The 18589-nt window shown below is 35.9% G+C and overlaps 2 protein-coding genes across 5 annotated transcripts in view; both read left to right on the top strand.

Annotated features, from left to right (window-relative positions):
- Spag16 (sperm associated antigen 16) overlaps window positions 1–9504 on the top strand; it is a 782336-nt gene extending 772832 nt beyond the window's left edge. For 2 of the 3 annotated variants that reach the window (XM_070027619.1, XM_070027799.1), the window contains one exon: window positions 9150–9504. In XM_070027619.1, coding sequence (XP_069883720.1) covers window positions 9150–9325 — 176 coding nt within the window. In that variant the 3' untranslated portion in view covers window positions 9326–9504. The remainder of the gene's footprint in view (window positions 1–9149) is intronic. The other variant, XM_070027711.1, reaches the window with a different exon arrangement.
- Window positions 9505–10213: 709 nt separating this feature from the next.
- Window positions 10214–18589, top strand: part of Vwc2l (von Willebrand factor C domain containing 2 like) — a 150401-nt gene continuing 142025 nt past the window's right edge. For both annotated transcript variants that reach the window (XM_070017779.1, XM_070017788.1), the window contains exons 1-2: window positions 10214–10912; window positions 13158–13627. In XM_070017779.1, coding sequence (XP_069873880.1) covers window positions 13238–13627 — 390 coding nt within the window. In that variant the 5' untranslated portion in view covers window positions 10214–10912; window positions 13158–13237. The remainder of the gene's footprint in view (window positions 10913–13157; window positions 13628–18589) is intronic.

Below are 18589 nucleotides of genomic sequence, written 5' to 3'. Positions count from 1 at the left end.
GGGGACAGAACATATTTCAGTTTTCTTGGCTACATTTCAAGCATTGAGTGGCATTGTGTGCATCATAGCTGTTAGAATGGACAGAGCAGGTGAACAACACAATGAGTTAATGTCAGGATAGAATGATATAGCATATCGAAAGGATTTAGGACAATGGTCAGAAAATAATAAGTCCTAAAAGAAGTAATTGTGGGGCGACATTGATCAAGATGCATCGGGAGATGGTGCTGTGGCTCTAAGTGGTAGAGCTCTAGCCTTGAACAAAAGAGCTCAGGGACAGTGTCCAGGCCTTTAGTTCAAGCCCCATGACCGGCAAAAAAAAAATGCATTTACTTATGAGCTGATTTATTAAATGCAATACCTTTTGTCCAATTACTTAAAATAATAAAGGAAATAATAGTTGTTATGGCAACTGTCACTGTTGCCCACTGAGTACTGACTTCAACAGTTTCCCTGCTACGTTACGGGAAACACAAATATAGATGCCATTGATGCTGCCCTTGAATGTTTAAAAGTTAAGAAAGCTGGGCATCGGTGGCTCACTCCTGTAATTCTACCTGCACAGGAGGCTGAGATCTGAGGATTGCAGTTCAAAGCCAGCCTGGGCAGGAAAGTCCGTGAGACTCTTATCTCCAATTAACCATTAGAAAACCAGAAGTGGTGCTGTGGCTCAAGCGGTAGAGCACTCACCTTGAGCTGAAGAGCTGAGGGATAGTACGCAGTCTCAGAGTTCTAGACCCCTGACCAACCAAAAGAAGTTGAGAAAATATAACAAAAACATGATTACCCATAGTTTATGATGACATTATCATGTGAAGAGCATGAACAAAATGTAATAAATAGAAGAGGACGTTCTTTTAGGTTTCCCTAGTACCAAATTTATGAAGAAAATACTTGCAAACTAGGACTTAATAGATCAACTTTTGTTTGGAAGATATGGCCAGGGACCCTGGACACATTCCACCAGAGGGAATAAGGACCATGACAATCTAGGTAGTAAAATTAAATATGTATTATTGAATGAGAGCAAGGAGGGTGCCAGTGGCTCATCCCTGTAATCCTAGCTACTCAGAAGGCTGAAATCTAAAGATTGAGTTTCAAAGACAGCCAGGCAGGAAAGTGTATGAGACTCTTATCCAAATTAATCACAGAAAAAGCTGGAAGTGATGCTGTGGCTCAAGTTGTAGTGTACTATCTTTGAGCAAAAGGAACTCATGTATAGCACCCAGGCCCAGAGTTCAAGGACTGGCAAGGAAGGAAGGAAGGAACGAAGGAAGGAAGGAAGGAAGGAAAGAAGGAACGAAGGAAGGAAGGAAAGAGTTCAAGGACTGTCAAGAAGGAAGAAAGAAAGAAAGAGAGAGAGAGAGAGAAGGAAGGAAGGAAGGAAGGAAGGAAGGAAGGAAGGAAGAAAGGGAGGGAGGGAGGGAGAAAGAAAGCAAGAAAAAGAAAGGAAGAAAGAAAGAAAGAGAGAAAGAATAGAAAGAAGAAAAAGAAAGAAAGAAAGAAAGAAAGAAAGAAAGAAAGAAAGAAAGAAAGAAAGAAAGAAAGAAAGAAAGAAAGAAAGAAAGAAAGAGAAAGAAAGAAAGAAAAAAGAAAGAAGAAAGAAAGAAGGAGAAGGAGGGAGGAAGGGAGGGAAGGAAGGAAGAAAGGAAGGAAGGAAGGAAGGAAGGAAGGAAGGAAGGAAGGAAGGGAGGGAGGAAGGAAGGAAGGAAGGAAGGAAGGAAGGGAAGGAGGGAGGGAAGGAGGGAGGAAAAAGGGGAAATGGAATGAGAACAAAATGAGGAAAAAGTATATGTCTGCATAAGAGTATGCTTGGGTAAGAAAATGCAGCCTGGCATCAGTGGCTCACACCTGTAATCCTAGCTACTCAGGAGGCTAAGATCTGAGGATCTCGGTTCAAAGCCAGCCTGGGCAGGAAAGTCTGTGAGACTCTTATCTCTAATAAACCACCAGAAAACTGGAAGTGGCACTATGGCTCAAGCGGTAGAGTGCTCTCTTTGAGCTGAAGAGTGCAGGGACAGCACCCAAGCCCAGAGTTCAAGCCCAGTGACTGACAAAAAAAAAAAAAAAGAAAAGAAAAGAATATGCAGAATATATACAATAGTACAGAGGCCTTGAAAGGCATACCAGAAAGCTGAAATATTCTCCACTGTCAGAAAGAGAAAGTAAAAAGAGCATTAAATTAGGATCCAACATCTGATTTCAGCCAGTTAGTACAACTGCCATGAGTGCATTTCCTTGCCTTGACCAGGTCATTTCTCCTATGATGTTTTAATTGAAAATAAAATAATATTGGGCAGGTCAGAGATGTGGGTCCTTTGTTGTTTCTGGTGCTTTTCTTGCTGCTGTTCAGTTCAAATTAAGGGTATTGCAGGACAGAAGTAGTAAAATTAGAAAATGGATTGTACATCAGTGGCACAAGCCTATAATCCTAACTACTCTGGAGGATGGGATTAGAGAAGCAAGCTCGAAACCAGCCTAGGCACAGGAGTCCATAAGACTCTAACTGCACTAGCTAGAGTAGAAGAGGGAAGGGTGAGTGAACACCAGTCACGGTGTTCAATGTACCTATGTGGAAATGCACTAAGAAAGTAGAGGGGATGGGTGTGGTTGAAAGATCGGGGAGAGTGCAGAAGTAGTGACATTGGTCAGAAGCATTGCACTCACAAACTGACGTGTTGAACTAGAACCCCTTTGTACAACCACTCAAAGACAATAAAATCATAATTTTAAAACAGAGTTGTGGTTTGAGTGGTAGAGGGAAAGCCATGAGTGAAAAAAAAAGCCAATGAGAACACAAGACCCTAAATTCAAGATGCAGTAGCTTGTACACACACATGCATGCAAACACAACTCCCCCCTACACACACATGCACATACTATATTTAAAAACTACATTGAGTCTACATAGGTAAATTTAAACATAAGTAGTGACTGAATGATTATCTGGTAAATCTTGTCAATGGTCTTGAAATCTAAAAATAGATCTTAATACAGGGTCATAATAGCTGGAAAGACAGCTGGATTACAGGAAGGAAGGATAGAAAGACTTGGTTGAGGGTAGAGAAAGCGATAAAATGAAAAACTAATGGAATTTGGATCTGCAACACAGAGAATTAGCATTCATAAAGAAAATGATGAAAGCCAAGGAGAAAATTTGGCTGAGAGATGGAAAGGGAGGTAAAATGAGTTTTTTAGCTTTCAATTAGGTACAAATTTTAGTGTGTATGATGTTTGTATTAAATCTGTTTAGGAATTCATTGATCTACAAAACATGACTATCTTAGTCTCAGAGAGTCAAAAAGTAGTAAAATCAAAATAAACACTAAATAAATCAATTATAAAAATTAATGCAGGCATTACATCTAAGAGCTAATTTTTCTGGATAATGTGGTGGCCAAAAAGATTGTTTGAAATATCCTATTCTATGTGAATCTTAATTTCTGAAGGAAACTGTAAAGCCAGTAAATAAAGTCAGACTTTCCTCATAATAAATATTGCTTTTCAAATCCTGGCATGATCTGGCATCTTGGAAGAGAGACTCTGTGTATCATATGTCTGTTGAAGGACATGTAAGGCAAAGGGAGCTCTAGCTTTTCTGTTAGCTCATTCTCATAGACATGGATGACAAAGAAACGGCCTCATAACTTTCTGTAAGCATATTCATAATAGTATTTTTCTCTTATATATATTGTGCTGTAACTCTTGTTTCATGAGTTAAAAAATATTGCAGTATTGCATAAGTACTACCAATAAAACAAAATAAACAATTTGCTCCAGGAAAGTTAGAATGAACTTGTGACTTTAAATGAGCATCATTATTCCACAATACTGTGAATTTCCGGAAATTATGTAATCACTTAATCACAATCAAAAAAAAAAAAAAAAGAACCTTGGGGAAGGGAGGGAGGGAGGGGATGGTAGGGGGAAAACAATGGAGGGGGTAACAATGTTCAAGAGGAAGTGTACTCATTACCTCACTCATGTAACTGTAACCCTCTGTATAGTATCTTTACAATAAAAAAATAAAATAAAATAAAATAAAATAAAATACTGCAGTAATACATAGTATGCTATCATGGACAGCAAAGTCCATGAGACTCTTACCTCCAATTAACCAAGAAAAACCTGGAAGTGGAGTTACGGTTCAAGTGATAGATTGCCAGCTTTGAGTGAAAAAGCTAAGGGGCAGTTCCCAGGCCCAGAGTCCAAGCCTCAGTACTAGCTCAAACACACACACACACACACACACACACACACACACACACACACTGCTTTCATTTGAATATTTTCTTTGCATATTTTATTAACATAGGATGAAAAAAATCCTATTCATGTTAGTTTATTCAAAGTAATTAGTACACTCAGATAAAATGTTATTGGCCTATTTTTCATGGTTAACTCATTCGGTACTTCTTCCAGTGATTTGGTTGCTATGAGAACTTAACTCTGTAAATATTTGTAAATATTAGTAAAACTCAAATATTTGAATTTTCATAGCAATTGTACTTGAGATTGTTTTGTTCAAGATTTTAGCAGAATTGTCACTTTCTTGTAACATTGAGGAATGAAATAGTATAAAGACTTGTTTTGAGGAAAATATATGTTTATTTGGAGCTAAATTTTGAGAAATAAATTAATTTATAAAGGTTGATTGACTAGTTTTCTTTTTCTTCTTTTTTTTCTTTCTTGGATTTGTCTGTTTATTTTATTTTATTTTTTTATTTTTTGTCAGTCATGGGGCTTGAACTCTGGGCCTGGGTGCTGTCCCTGAGCTCTTCAGCTCAAGGCTAACGCTCTACCACTTGAGCCACAGCACCACTTCTGGCTTTTCTGTTTATGTGGTTCTGAGGAATCGAGCCCAGGGCCTCATGTATGCAAGGTAAACACTCTACCACTGAGCCACCTTCCCAGCCCCTGTCTGTTTATTTTTTTTGCAGTACTAGAATATGAAATCAGGCCTTGTGCTTTCTAAGCAAGTGTTCTACCACTTAAGCCATACACCTACCCTTATTACTTTTACTTTAATATTTGGATAGGTCTTGATTTTGCCTGGTCTGACTTTGGCCCACAATCTTCCTATCTATGCCTCCCATGAATCCGGGAATATAGGTGTGCAACTCCACACCTGACTTGTTTGTTTAGTTGGGATGGGCTGTCTTTATGCTTTGGCTGCCCTTAAATCACAATTTTCATGATTTCCACCCCCTCAGTAACTGGGTTTGTAGACATGAGCCACTGTGCCTTACTGCTTGGATCATTTCATAGCAGAGATTGGAAAATGAATTCTTGTCTTCTACACACAAAAAAGTTAACACATTCATCAGATACAGTATAATAAGAGCAAATAATGTTATCCTTGTTGAATCTACTGGACAACAAAATGATGGTGATTTTCTCAATAAGAATATATTATAAAATGTTGATAGGTAAAATGAAATAGTAATTATTTTAAAGACATACAAATGAAGAGTTATTCATAATCACTCACTATTGATGGATAGTGAACTATTTATATGAAAACAGCAGTGATAAGATTAAATTAATCTTTTCCCCAGACTATATATTTTCTTCTCATTTGGTAAAAAATTTGAACACTTCAATAACCTGAATGTAAACAAATAAGAGAAATAAGCCAGCTTTTTATACAACAGATGTTTAAATGTAACTTACCTTGTATCAAAATACCTATGAATCAATTTTGACTATTTTTATTTTTAATAAAAATGCTAGTTAACAAAACACACTACATTTGTGGAATACATTCATAATTTGATATCATTTTTCTTGTTTACAAAATAATATTGCATATGATTAATGCAAGAATTCCGTGTCACCTAACAATCATTTTCATTTTTAAACATTTAATGCAGTATTTCAAATAGATTTAAATATAATTCACAATCTATTTTTTCATTTCAGCATTTTAGAGGCATATTTGATTTAACATGAGCATTATTAGTAAAAGTTCACAAAAGTTCATCTGGGTTTATTTGAAATTTTATTTCTACTTTATTTTCATTCTACTGACCAAGTTCTGATGTGGACAACTGATCTTCTATTTTTACCTCCTATTTTCTATAGAAATATCATTAAGAATGTGACATTGAGATGACAATACCTTGTGTGGCTCACTGTCCCATTTCCCATCACCAGAATATTTAGAAGGATCCTTCCATTAAAAACTCCACTGTCTAGAGATTACTGCCACTAATCAGACTATGCATATGGGATTTTGTTGGTGGTTTTGGAGCCGTTACTTTGAATTCTCTTTCTCTCTCTGTCTGTCTCTCTGTCTCTCCCTTTCATAGCAACTAGATGCACTGTTACCAATGAATACGTCCTGGCACCTAAATAAGTCAGAAAGTCTTGTAACTTTAAAGATGTAAACATCATATTCCCAGCCAAACTACTGTTCATGTTAGACATTATATGCTACATAATAATCCAATATATTTTAAATACATTTAACAAGATCTTGTATTTATACTTATTTTAGGCATTAGTTATGGTATACATATAATCTTCCATCTTCTGAAAAATTCAGGAAAATAGGAAAACTTCATGTCTGCTCTAGCAAAGGAAAGTATTTGAAACATCAGATGTATGGTGAATTATATAATCCTAAATATACTCAGAAATAATGAAATCATGAATCTTACAATTGTTACAGATTTGACTTCCTCAAAAAAAATAATGGTTTAAAGCTAAATCCTTTTTCCCCCCTTTTCATCAGTTGTGGGCCTTGAACACATTGCCCAGGCCCTGTCTCTGAGATGTTTTTTTCACTACTAGTGTTCTACCACTTTGAACCACAGCACCATTTCCAACTTTTGATTAGTTAATTGCAGATAAGAGTCTCCTGGGGACTTTTCTGCCTGAGCTGGTTTCAAATTGCAATCATAAGATCTCAGCCTCCTGGGTAGCCAGGATTATGGGCATAAGCCACTGGCACCCAGCAATCCTTTTCCCTTTTATGGTCTTTGATTTTGTTTGATTTTCTTCAGTTTAAATTCTTTAATTTTATTGTGAAGATATTGTGCAGTGGGGTTACAGTTACATGAGTAAGGCAATGAGCACATTACATTACCCAAAATGAAAATACACAAGGCCGTACTAAAGCTACCAGCACAACTATGCTTATCGAAACATTATTCATCCTAGTTCAGTTTAAATTTTTTAAAGAATATTCACTTACTACCTTCTCAGCTATTGTATGAAGACTACCAAAAAAACCATATTTGTTTGATTCTTTGGAAATTTACAAATAGCAATTGCCTATAGAGTGGGGCTGGATGTAAAATCTATATGTAATGCCTCTGTCAGCAAAGACTTAGTAGAAGAAGGTTTATAATAAATATTCACATCTGCTGCTCTGGACACTCTAATCCATCCTAAGGATCTTTGCTGTGTCAGGCTTTGTTCTAGATGAAGAAACTCAGTGGTTATAAAGGTTTGCAAATAGACTATATTTATCATGGTTAACTTTATTCTTCAAGCTTCTCTGTGTTTTAGTGATTTCTGTTTTGTTTGTGTTGTTGAGTGGGATGTAATTTTCAATTGAATATTTCACGATGTTTTTATGATGACACTATCCTCAAACTCTTATTATGAAATGGACAAATTGTCTTTTAGGCTTGTCGAGAAGGCATCACTGCTAAAAGCGCAATGTTTGATGCAGAAGTAGAATGATGAGAGCCCAGGATGCGCGGGCTTGAGGAGCCGTGGTTAAATATTGGCTCCTTCTTTACCTTTGACATCTTCATCTTTGTCATCATGATAAAGATACTAAGTCTTCTCAAGCTTTTTTTGTCTTCACCTACATAATACTCTTTTCTTTTTTTCTTTTTTCTGTGGGTCGTGGGGCTTGAACTCTGGGCCTGGATGCTGTCCCTCAGCTCAAGACAAGCACTGTACGGTTTGAGCCACTGTGCCACTTCCAGCTTTCTAGTGGTTTATTGGAGATAAGAGTCTCACGGACGTTCCTGCCTGGGCTGGCTTTGAACTGCGATCCTCAGATCTCAGACATGAGCCACCAACTCCCCGCTCATAATACTCTTTTGTCAAATTGTTTTATGAATTGCACAGGATTGTCTGTGTCCGGCACCAAATATGAGCTTTAGCATGCAGAAGAGTTTGATAAACTTTAAACACTATTGTTGCACACGCTATCTGAGTGTAGTCACATAACCAATGTGTAGTACTAATGCTGTAGTAATTTAAATACTAAGTTCATATAACCATAATCTATTGGCTTTCTCTGCCTCCAAGGTCCTGGAATAGTTTGCTACTAGACTTTTTCAATAAAACTACTAAATACAAATTGAATTGTTTCGATTTAGTTATTATTATTCCCTTATAATATACCATAAAGATTACTAGAACAGTTTCTCCTAGCTTCTCCTAGCCCTATCATATAACAAAAATTTAGTTTAAAAATACCTTGAATTTTAAGTGATGACAAAGCCAATCATCTTGAAATTTATTTGAATTTCACTTTTTAAGATTTATTTAAATTCATTTTACTTCATCTCCAAAGAAAATGTGTTGATTTGTGAGTATTATAAACTTTGAGAGCATAAATGCATGTTGTTACTGTTTTAAGCAATGACTTAGCATAATTATGAAAAGTAGAACACAAAATTTTAAATATAATTTTTGTAAGACATATTCATAGATTAAAAGTACATTTTCCCATAGGTGAAAGTTAAAAGCCATTCCTTTTAAAACTTTTCAACATATGCATTTGAGGAAGTTTGCCTGGCTTAATTGCTTTTAATGCCATCTCAAAATGATGTATTGGTCACAGATACTCAAAGAATAGTGGGTGCTTAAGGACTTCTGCATACAGAATAGACAAAGCATGAAGGTTTATTTTCCTAGTCTAAAATTTTGTATTCTAATCATTGATAGATCTTAATTATACTCAAATTAAAAGTAGTTCATATTTAAGAAAAATAAGTTTTGAATCACAACTGAAATAAAACAATGTTGTATTACTTATAAACTATGACTATTTATAATCTATCCATCTCCCTGTCCACCTCTTCGTCCATCTCATTCTCTTCATTTTCCCCCCCTCCCTGTTTCTCTCCCCCCTCCCTCCATGTCTCTCCCTGCCTCTCCCTCTTCTTCTCTCCCGCTTTCAGGTAGAGTTTTGGCTCAGGCAAGCAGCAATGGAATTATCCATTTGTTGGATCTTACATCTGGGCACATCCACAAGCTGATGGGCCACGAGAGTGAGGCACAGACAGTGGCATTTACCCACGATGGGAAATACCTGTACTCTGGAGGTTCTGATGGCACCATCCGGTCGTGGTGCTGAAGGCCAGCAGCAGGTCCCATTCCCTTTAAGGTTTGAAAATGCCTGGAATAGTCCCAAACCGGTAAATAACTGGTTAAACAGCCAGTAGGTAACATTTTAAATTTGTTTTACAACATGCTTTGGTTATTCATTTTAGTGTTCATAATGTTACCAATAAAAATAACAATAATAATAACTTATGTTCTTTTATTTGTCTGGTCTTTTTTTTAAATGTTTGTTTGGGTTCTTTTTGTTTTCTCCTGTGTCATTCTGATAAGAATTTAGAGACAGAGCACCCTTGCTAGGGATTTGGGAGAAACAGCTTTACAATGACGCCTAATGACAGACTAGATGAATTACAGGGGATTGATTTTTAATGTTAGAGAACAAACTGCAGGAAAACGCAGCTACTTTTTTTTTCCTCTTTTAAAAATCAAATTCAAGCTGCCAGAAGACTCAAAGTTGAATTATGTAGTACAGAAGACAGTCTTTCTGCCACGAAAGGGTCAAAGAGAAAGGAGCAAGCATTCATTTCCACTGATTCTTTGACAGTGATTATGCTTATCTATTAATAACAATCAAGGACTGCAGATGGCTTAAATCTAAATGGGAGGCTCTTCCGGAACTTTCATCTCTGCAGCCCATCCAAGGATGCATTAGGTATAATTACAAAAAAATTTTCAAGTGTATTGTAATTTCAATGCAAATCAGCGTCTCACGTAGAATGCTTTCTCCTCTTCCTAATGCATGCGTCCGCTGTATAAAGCGCGACTGCTTAGAAAAACACTCCAGCCTGGGCTATAGCAGCAGCTCCGGGATTTCGACCAGCCTGGACTCAGAAGCCAGTTGTTGGCGCTGTCCGTGGTGCTGAGGAATTCCCGGCTGCCGGCAGAATGAGAAGCACACATCAGCAGTCTGAAAACTGCTCTCAGTGATGCGGAAGCCCGGCTAAAGTTGCTCCTCTCCTTTGGCGCCCACAGTTAGTTTTTTATTTTTCTTTTTTCTTTTTTATTTCTTTCTTTTCTCTTTTCCTGCGGTGTAACAAGGGATCCAAGCAACATCTTGTGGACGATGCTGATGGTATTGGCGGCAGAGCTGGCTTTAAGCTACAGTATGCTGTTGCTGTCTGTGATCCTCAGAGCCTAGCCAAATCACCTCTACTGCCGTAGCAAACCTTCTGTAAGTGAGCCCATGTGTGGAGGAGGCGCAATCAGCAAGGAAATTTCATAGAAGGATCTAAGAGAGGAAAAAAAAAGCTAAAAATAAGTTCAACATGATTCTGCTATTGGTTTCTGGATGTCTACGGGACCAGCGTTGCTTCTTGCTTTGAATTCTGAAGACAGGTCCACAGCATTTTTTTTTCTTATGTGTGTATTTGCTGTGTTTCTCTCTGGAAGGGTGGGAGACTGCATCTGGATTGTGTTTTGAAATGGGAGGTAAAGAGAATGGATTGCTTTTAATTCATGCCTGAAAACATGTATTCTTGGGAGGACTAAAGAGCAACTGCTGTCTTAAGAACATACCTGACCTTTTAGTTCAGGTTGGTCTGTGACAACCCCCCCACCCCCCACCCCCGCCACCTCCACCATTCACTTCCAGGGTGAATAGGTAAGTGTTTCTTATGACATGAGTTATGTTTGCTTTCTCAAAGAAATAGATGCTGTCTTTTAAAATCATATGTAGCAATATGGGGTGGGGAGGGAAAGTTTATCTGAAAGTGACCCTCAGTGTAACCGTTGTGTGCTTTCTTATTTAAAAAATAATCTTCTGATAAACATGTTATTGGATACCTCTGAGGTTTCATTTCTGAAATTGTATTTTAAATCTTACTGGAGTAGCTCAGCTATAAAGAAGGCTTTTAAAATAGCCTAAGAACTTTATTATATTAAGAAGAAAATCTTGGTTGGTCCATGCAGATTTTAAAATGTATTTCACATTTAAAGCAATGTTTCATGCTCATAAAAAGTAGATATCCCACCCTCGTTTTGACCTTTAAGTTTATATTCATAATAACCTGACACATTTATGCCTACCTGTGGCTTACAAAGAGATCGTTTTCTCTCTGTGTCCTTTTGAAGCAGAATCATATGTGTATTTTATGTTGCTTGCCCGCATGTATTGATAGATGATGCTAGAATATTATGAGTCACATTGCTCCCTTTCCTTCCAGGATAAACTTTCTAAATATAAAACAGGTGTACAAATGCATGCTTTAATTAGTTAAATATATTTATGCTTTTTTCAGAAGCTTCTCATATGTTTGTGACCCCCTTCAGTAATTTAGAAGAAAAAATGCTTTGTCAAATAGAGCTTCCAGCTCTCAAGCAGAATTATAGGTTTGCATTTTCTTGGACTGTCATGACTCATTATTTTTGACATATTTTAAGAGAAATCTATCTCCTTTATCTTTACCCACCCCAAAATAATTCTAATATCAGAGAATACTGGAGTTCTGATATCAGATTTTTCTGAAAAGAACACATGAATATACTGCCTTCCATTTTACTATTACTAGAATTTGCATATCTAACTTAAAATGTAAATACAATCTCATAGTTTATGAAGTTTCCTAATGTCACCTTTGTCATATTTAATTTTATCTTCTGTGTATGTTAGCCTAAGAAGAATGTGGTTTGTCATTGTTTCTGAAAATAAACCAATGAGTGGCATTTATACATCTGAGGATGTCCTATATACCATCTTAGTGATACTGGCAAGAAGCCAATATCAGACAAACATTTTAACTACACAAATATTTTACAACATATTTCCTCATCTATTATTCCCTAAAGTAACAGTTTCTCAAGAGTTTTAGTTTGAGTTAGTTACTCTTATTATGTAAATAAGACCCCAGTAACAAGACTTTCACACCAAACAGGAATAACAGGTGAGGCTTATAAGAGTTAATTTCACCCAATTATCAAAGTATATACTCTATGCATGACAATGCTTTCATTATTACCTAATGAAACTTCAATAAATTCTTTTATATTACCATCTTTGTGCCAATTGCCTAAATACAAATAGTTTGGCACTTCAAAAGAATTATGTTTTCAAGAATATAAATGGTGATTATAGCATATGGAAATAATGAACTCATTATTTACATTACACAAAGTTACATGACACAAATGCTAAATTGCCTGGCTGTGCAAAAATTCATAGATCTTTCCTGCCCACTAGGCGCTTACCTCCTGAGTAAAACAGAAATGTGGACAGTAATACAAATAAAATTGTCTTTAAAAACTGGGTTGAGTAGATGAAGCTCTCTTGTATTATTTGTTCTAAATCATTCTCTAATTCACCATAGAACATTTAAGATATTTTTATTTCCTTGTTGACTGAAATGAGTACTTCATGTTGAGATTAGTGTCTTTCTTCATTTATGGGTATAAAAAGTAGGAAAGCATTTATACTAGCTCCATCTCAATTAAAACATCCAATGATTGGTGTTATGCCTTTTTTTTTAACACATATATCACCACTAGACAAGTCCAGTTTAAAGAAGAGGATGAAAATCCAAATGTTCTGGAACTGCTTGTCAGTAGCTACTTATAACCACCCTTTGAAGCTCAGCAAAACTTCTATTTAGGAAAAGCCAGACCTTTTAAAATCTAAAGGTAAATTCAAGTTCAAGGTTCCTCTGTAAAATAACTCCACAAATACAAAATTTTAAAGCATATTTTGTGAGGGCCAACTATGAAAAATTCACAGTAAATATAAACCATTGCATGAATTTAGTCTACTTGAGGATATATTATCCTCTGAATTGAACCCAAGCAAACAAGGGCTTAAATGAATCTATATTTCTCTTTCTATATATGTCAAATTATTTTTAAATATTTATTTTCAGCCTACCCCTCTTGTATTCCCATGGAAGGAGCTGAGTATATATAATATTAGGAGTACATCCAGAAGTCTTTGAGGAGGGGGATGGCTCTTCATATTCATGAAGCTTGCATACTTCTATTGGTCATCCCTGGATTGGTCACCTCTGCTGCCATCAGTCATGAAGACTATCCTGCTGATGAAGGTGACCAGACCTCCAGTAATGACAATCTGATCTTTGATGACTATCGAGGGAAAGGGTGTGTGGATGACAGCGGCTTTGTATACAAGTTGGGAGAACGTTTTTTCCCAGGGCATTCCAACTGTCCATGTGTCTGTGCTCTAGATGGACCTGTTTGTGACCAGCCAGAATGCCCTAAAATTCACCCAAAGTGTACTAAAGTGGAACACAATGGATGCTGTCCAGAATGCAAAGAAGTGAAGAACTTTTGTGAATATCATGGAAAAAATTACAAAATCTTGGAGGAATTTAAGGTATGACTTACATCTGTACTTACTGAATTCTAACTTTTTGTATCAATTCTTAGTAGATTGGTACATTTATTAGTGCATTAGATATGCGCATATGTATGTATATATGCTATAAATACATATATATGGTCTTTGTCACATGATTAATGTCTTTATTAATAGTCATTTATTATAAACTAATGTTTTCTGAGGGAAGGATTGTTTGTAGGTGTCTGTTTTAAATCAATCTTCAAGTTTTATTAGTTTCTTGAGACCTATTGTTCTATATTTGGGGCCAGTTATCTATGGTCATGAAAAATTAGTATTTATTTATCATGTGGAAATAAAAGGGCCACAAGGTCACACTTCTGACCTGTGATCTTCATAATAAGAAAATGCATCGGGCCTACTTGTTGTAAAGCAGACTGTTTGCAAGGCTTCGTGGACAACTTAACTTTTTAATAATGTGTAAAAATAACTTTTTAATACCTACCTGGTATTTACTGGCTTTTACGCCATTTTCTTGTTTCTAAATAACTTGTAGTTCATATTTTCCTCTTCCTAGATTCTCTTTACTCCACTAATGACTTTTAATTAAACTGTCAAATATGAATCCTAAGGGCATGAATTAATACATAAGGACATCCTCTGCAATTGGGCCACATGAGGAATTCCAGGCCAGTCTGGAATACTTAAGAAGACCCTGTCTCACGTAAAGAAACAAATGTAGTCCTCTTTTTGTCTTGTGAGGTTTTTAACTGTATTTGTTTCTTTTCTTTTTGGTACTGGGGATAGAACCCAGGGTGTTACACCTACTAGGCAAGTACTTTGCTACTGAACTACATCCCAGAGCACATATTCTTCTTTACATGTAACATTTTTTCCTTGAGATGAATGATGTATCTATGTCCTGACACAAATGGGTCTCATGTCATCTCCCAACTTCTGTGAAAAGATGCCCAGAATAATTAAATGAAAGAAAATAAGGCTGTTTGAAGAAAGAATATCAGTTCTTAGCATCAATTCAACTTCTTTCTCCACAAGAGACAGAGAATACCACAAGTCAATGGATGAAAACAAGACTTAACTGATTATCAAAGATTACTGTCAGAATATTATGTTCATTCAGCTCTTAGGTCATCAGTTCTAGTGAGTTCTAATTTACCTAGGAGTACTTAAATATTTTAACAAGATTCCCATCAATATAAAGGACATTTTACTCATAATTATTGCATCAACTTTCTAAGACGTGTTATTCTAGAATTTTTTCTTATACATATTGAGAAATATGAGTCTAGAAGGCATAATGAAATTATTTGTTATTGACAACAATAGTAAAGAGAATCCCATTATATGTGTGTGTGTGTGTGTGTGTATACACACACACACAAACACATTATATATATATATATATATATATATATATATATATATATATATATATATATAGGTCAGTCGTGGGACTTGAACTCAGGGCCTGGGCGCTGTCCCTCAGCTCTTCAGCTCAAGGCTAGTACTCTGCCACTTGAGCCACAGCGCCACTTCAGGCTTTTTCTGTTTATGTGGTGCTGAAGAATAGAACCCAGGGCCTCATGCATGCAAGGCAAACACTCTACAACTGAGCCACCTTCTCAGCCCCCATTATATATTAATTAATGACTCTCCAAAATATTTAATATACATTGCAGTAGATATTTTTCCTTTCAAGTTACTGAAAATACAAGTACTCAAAACATGGTTTGTAGAAGCATGTCTAGAAATCATATGACTCCTTTCTACTACACTTGTATATGCACACATATGCATTTTTATAATAGATGCTTATATATGCATTTATATACAGTGGAATATAATAGGGTTATTGTAGGAGCAACATCTAGTCTAAGCAACGAAAGACTATCAGATAAAGTGTGTAAGACTGGTAGCTTGGAAATTAAGATATGATAAAGAAGGAAAAATATTGTCTGATTATAAAGATTTAAGTAAACCCACCACTAAACATGCTATAGTTTGTTAAGAATAATTATTAAATCTATTTCAGTATAAAGGCAGTGACATAGCTATTGTATCAAATAGCACAAATATGTAAACAAAAAATTGATCATTCTTGAATCCTTTTACATCCCTAATATAATCTACTTCCTTTAGCATATATATATGTATACAAATAGGATATGTATATATATATATATATATATATCCTTATACATATTCATTGATCTATACATCTCTCTCTCTCTATATATATATATATATTTAAAATACCACTTTTTCAATAGCCATAAAGTGCTTTAGTGATAGTCTAGAATAAAATTGTAAAAGTCAGAAACTAAGACCAAAAAAGTTTAATTAACTTGTTCAAAACCATCAAATTCCTCCCTTTCTACCTCCCTACCTTTCAGAATATCTTGACTTTTAAGTCAGATATACCTAGATTCTTAATGATTAAGAAATAACCCCAGTAATAATTGGCTCCCTTGGGAAGACATGTTGGAAATATTTAATGAAATATAATTTATATGAAGTTTCCAGGTTTGTAAATTCTAATGCTTGGGACTCTCTCTATACTCTATATTCTATACACAAATATAAATATATATACACACAGATATACATATATTTAGTTGTTATTGTTAGTTATGGAGTTTGAACTCAGTGCCTAGGTGCTGCTCCTGAATTCTTTTACGCAAGATAGGACTCTACCACTTTGAGCTACAACTCCACTTTTGGTTTTCTGGTGATTAATTAGAGATAAGAATCTTGCTGACTGGGGTTGGGAAGGTGGCTCAGTGGTAGAGCGCTTGCCTTGCATGCCTGAGGCCCTGGGTTTGATTCCTCAGCACCACATAAGCAAAAAGAAAAAAGCCGGAAGTGGCACTGTGGCTCAAGTGGTAGAGTGCTAGCTTTGAGCTGAAGAGCTGAGGGACAGAGCCCGAGTTCAGGCCCCATGACCAGACCCCCCCCCAAAAAAAAAATCTTGCTGACTCTCTTGCTTGGACTGGCTTTGAACCACAAATCTTCAGATCTCAGCCTTCTAAGTATCTAGAACTATAGGTGTGAGCCACCAATGCTGGCACTTTGTCTATATTTTATATTGAGAGCTCAGTTTTAAAAAGGTTGAAACTTTAATATCTTTTAAAACATTTTACTTGTCCCTATTTTCTATATAACTCTAAATAAATATTAGCCACAATCTGTCTTCTTGGTTCCCCTCCAACACAAATTGAAATGAACATGTAAGTAATTTTAAAATACAAATAGAACTTCCATACAACAATCATAATACATTATTAAGGAGGTTTAGAAATGAGATTTTCTTTGCATATAATATATTCATCCAGTAAGCATTTGTTAGATCATTTAGTATATGAAATACTGTAGATACACTGACACTGGAAAGCATGATATTCAGAAGCCAATGTTCCTGCTTACAAGGAAGATATAATTAATGGGGAGAGAGAAAAAGCAGTCAAAAGTTTAACTTTATCCCCCTGAAATTCCAGTATAATTTCCATGAGACTTGGCCATGCTAAGCTTTGATCTTCAACATGGCTAAAGTTGAGCTTATTCTCCAAGAAGAAATAGAGATTGGTCTGGGGAGATTAAAATCCCAAAGAGGAAATCTCTAGAGCAAAGAAACTAGAGTCTGGATCTGATTAAAATGCCTATTTAATAAGAGTGAGGTAACTTTGTATATATTTTGGTGCCCAGTGGATGGGAAAGGTAAGATTTCTGGACCAGAATATTTAATATTTGGTTGAACATTTTTATTCTGGAAAATTATAGGAGTGAAACAGTGGTTAAAAGATGTCATACTTAGTAGGATTTTTAGACAAGACTATTGTGTATCCAAACACAAATTAAACAGAGTATTGGATATTGATGGTGTAGGAACAGAAGATACTGCTGTAGAAATATAGATAGCCACCTATTTCTTCTACCAGAGTGGACCCTTCGTGGGTAGGAGCAAGTTTTTAATTGGTTGTTACTGGTTTGGTTTGCCAATTATGCTTTCCTTCTCCTCTATTCCACCCCACTCAGTATCATAGGCCTCACCTAACGGGATGATGAAGTTTGCATTTCCAACCTGCTACTCTCTCTACCCCTTCCTAGCCAAAGCTGGTACTGCATGCTGTCTTCAGCCCAGTGTGCGATCACCACCCAGTGTTTAAGTTGTGACATTCCATTCCACATAGTTGCAAAACCTATGTCACACTTCAACCTTTTCTTATCAACAAATCCAAATGTAAATTGAACCACATGTTTCCTCATGGGGAACATGATGGGGGAGGGGAGGTTGTAGTGGTTGTGGAGACTTTGAAAACAGATTCCTCTCTACTCTTTCAGAGAACTAAATTCTCCAGTGTTCTGGTAATTTTGTATTAAGATAAAGGTCAATGTACAGCAGGTTCTCTTATTGAGTTTTTTATATGCATACCCAGGAAAATATGACATGGGAACCTACATTTTAGGAAATTAAAGGTATAAATAATTATAATAGCACTTCCTACAAAAAGAAGTGGACTATAAATGTAGATTCTATCTACTTTGGCTCCATGCTTCTTCCAAAGAAAAAATAATTTCTTATTTTGCTCAGTATTTTTATAAGTCTGACTTTGCTAGATTTAGCATTTTTAGCTATTTCTTTATACTTTAAAAGTTGTGCTGATTTAGTTTTAGGTCATTCGCTGAAGGTTATAATATACATAGCTGAAAGAACTCTCATTTCAGATTTTGCACGGTTTTATTTTGAAGTGAGTTTCTCCAGTCAATACCCAGTGCCCTTAATTCAGGATTTGGGTTAGTCCAAAATCTGCCCTTCCCTACTGACACTGACCTTGGTGTTTTTTCCCACTAATGGCTAAAGACAATTGATAAGGTCATGTATTTTTACATTTGAAAGGGCCAGTGTAAATAATTTCTCATATTCCACATGTGTTTAATGTTGCTTTGAAAAAAGTAAACATGATTTCACACTGTGGTAAA

Source organism: Dipodomys merriami, unplaced genomic scaffold, assembly GCF_024711535.1.
Source record: "Dipodomys merriami isolate MVZ:Mamm:240054 unplaced genomic scaffold, mDipMer1.0.p SCAF_1, whole genome shotgun sequence".
In the NCBI taxonomy this organism is placed as follows: domain Eukaryota; kingdom Metazoa; phylum Chordata; class Mammalia; order Rodentia; family Heteromyidae; genus Dipodomys; species Dipodomys merriami.
This window is presented reverse-complemented; position numbering and strand designations above follow the sequence as displayed.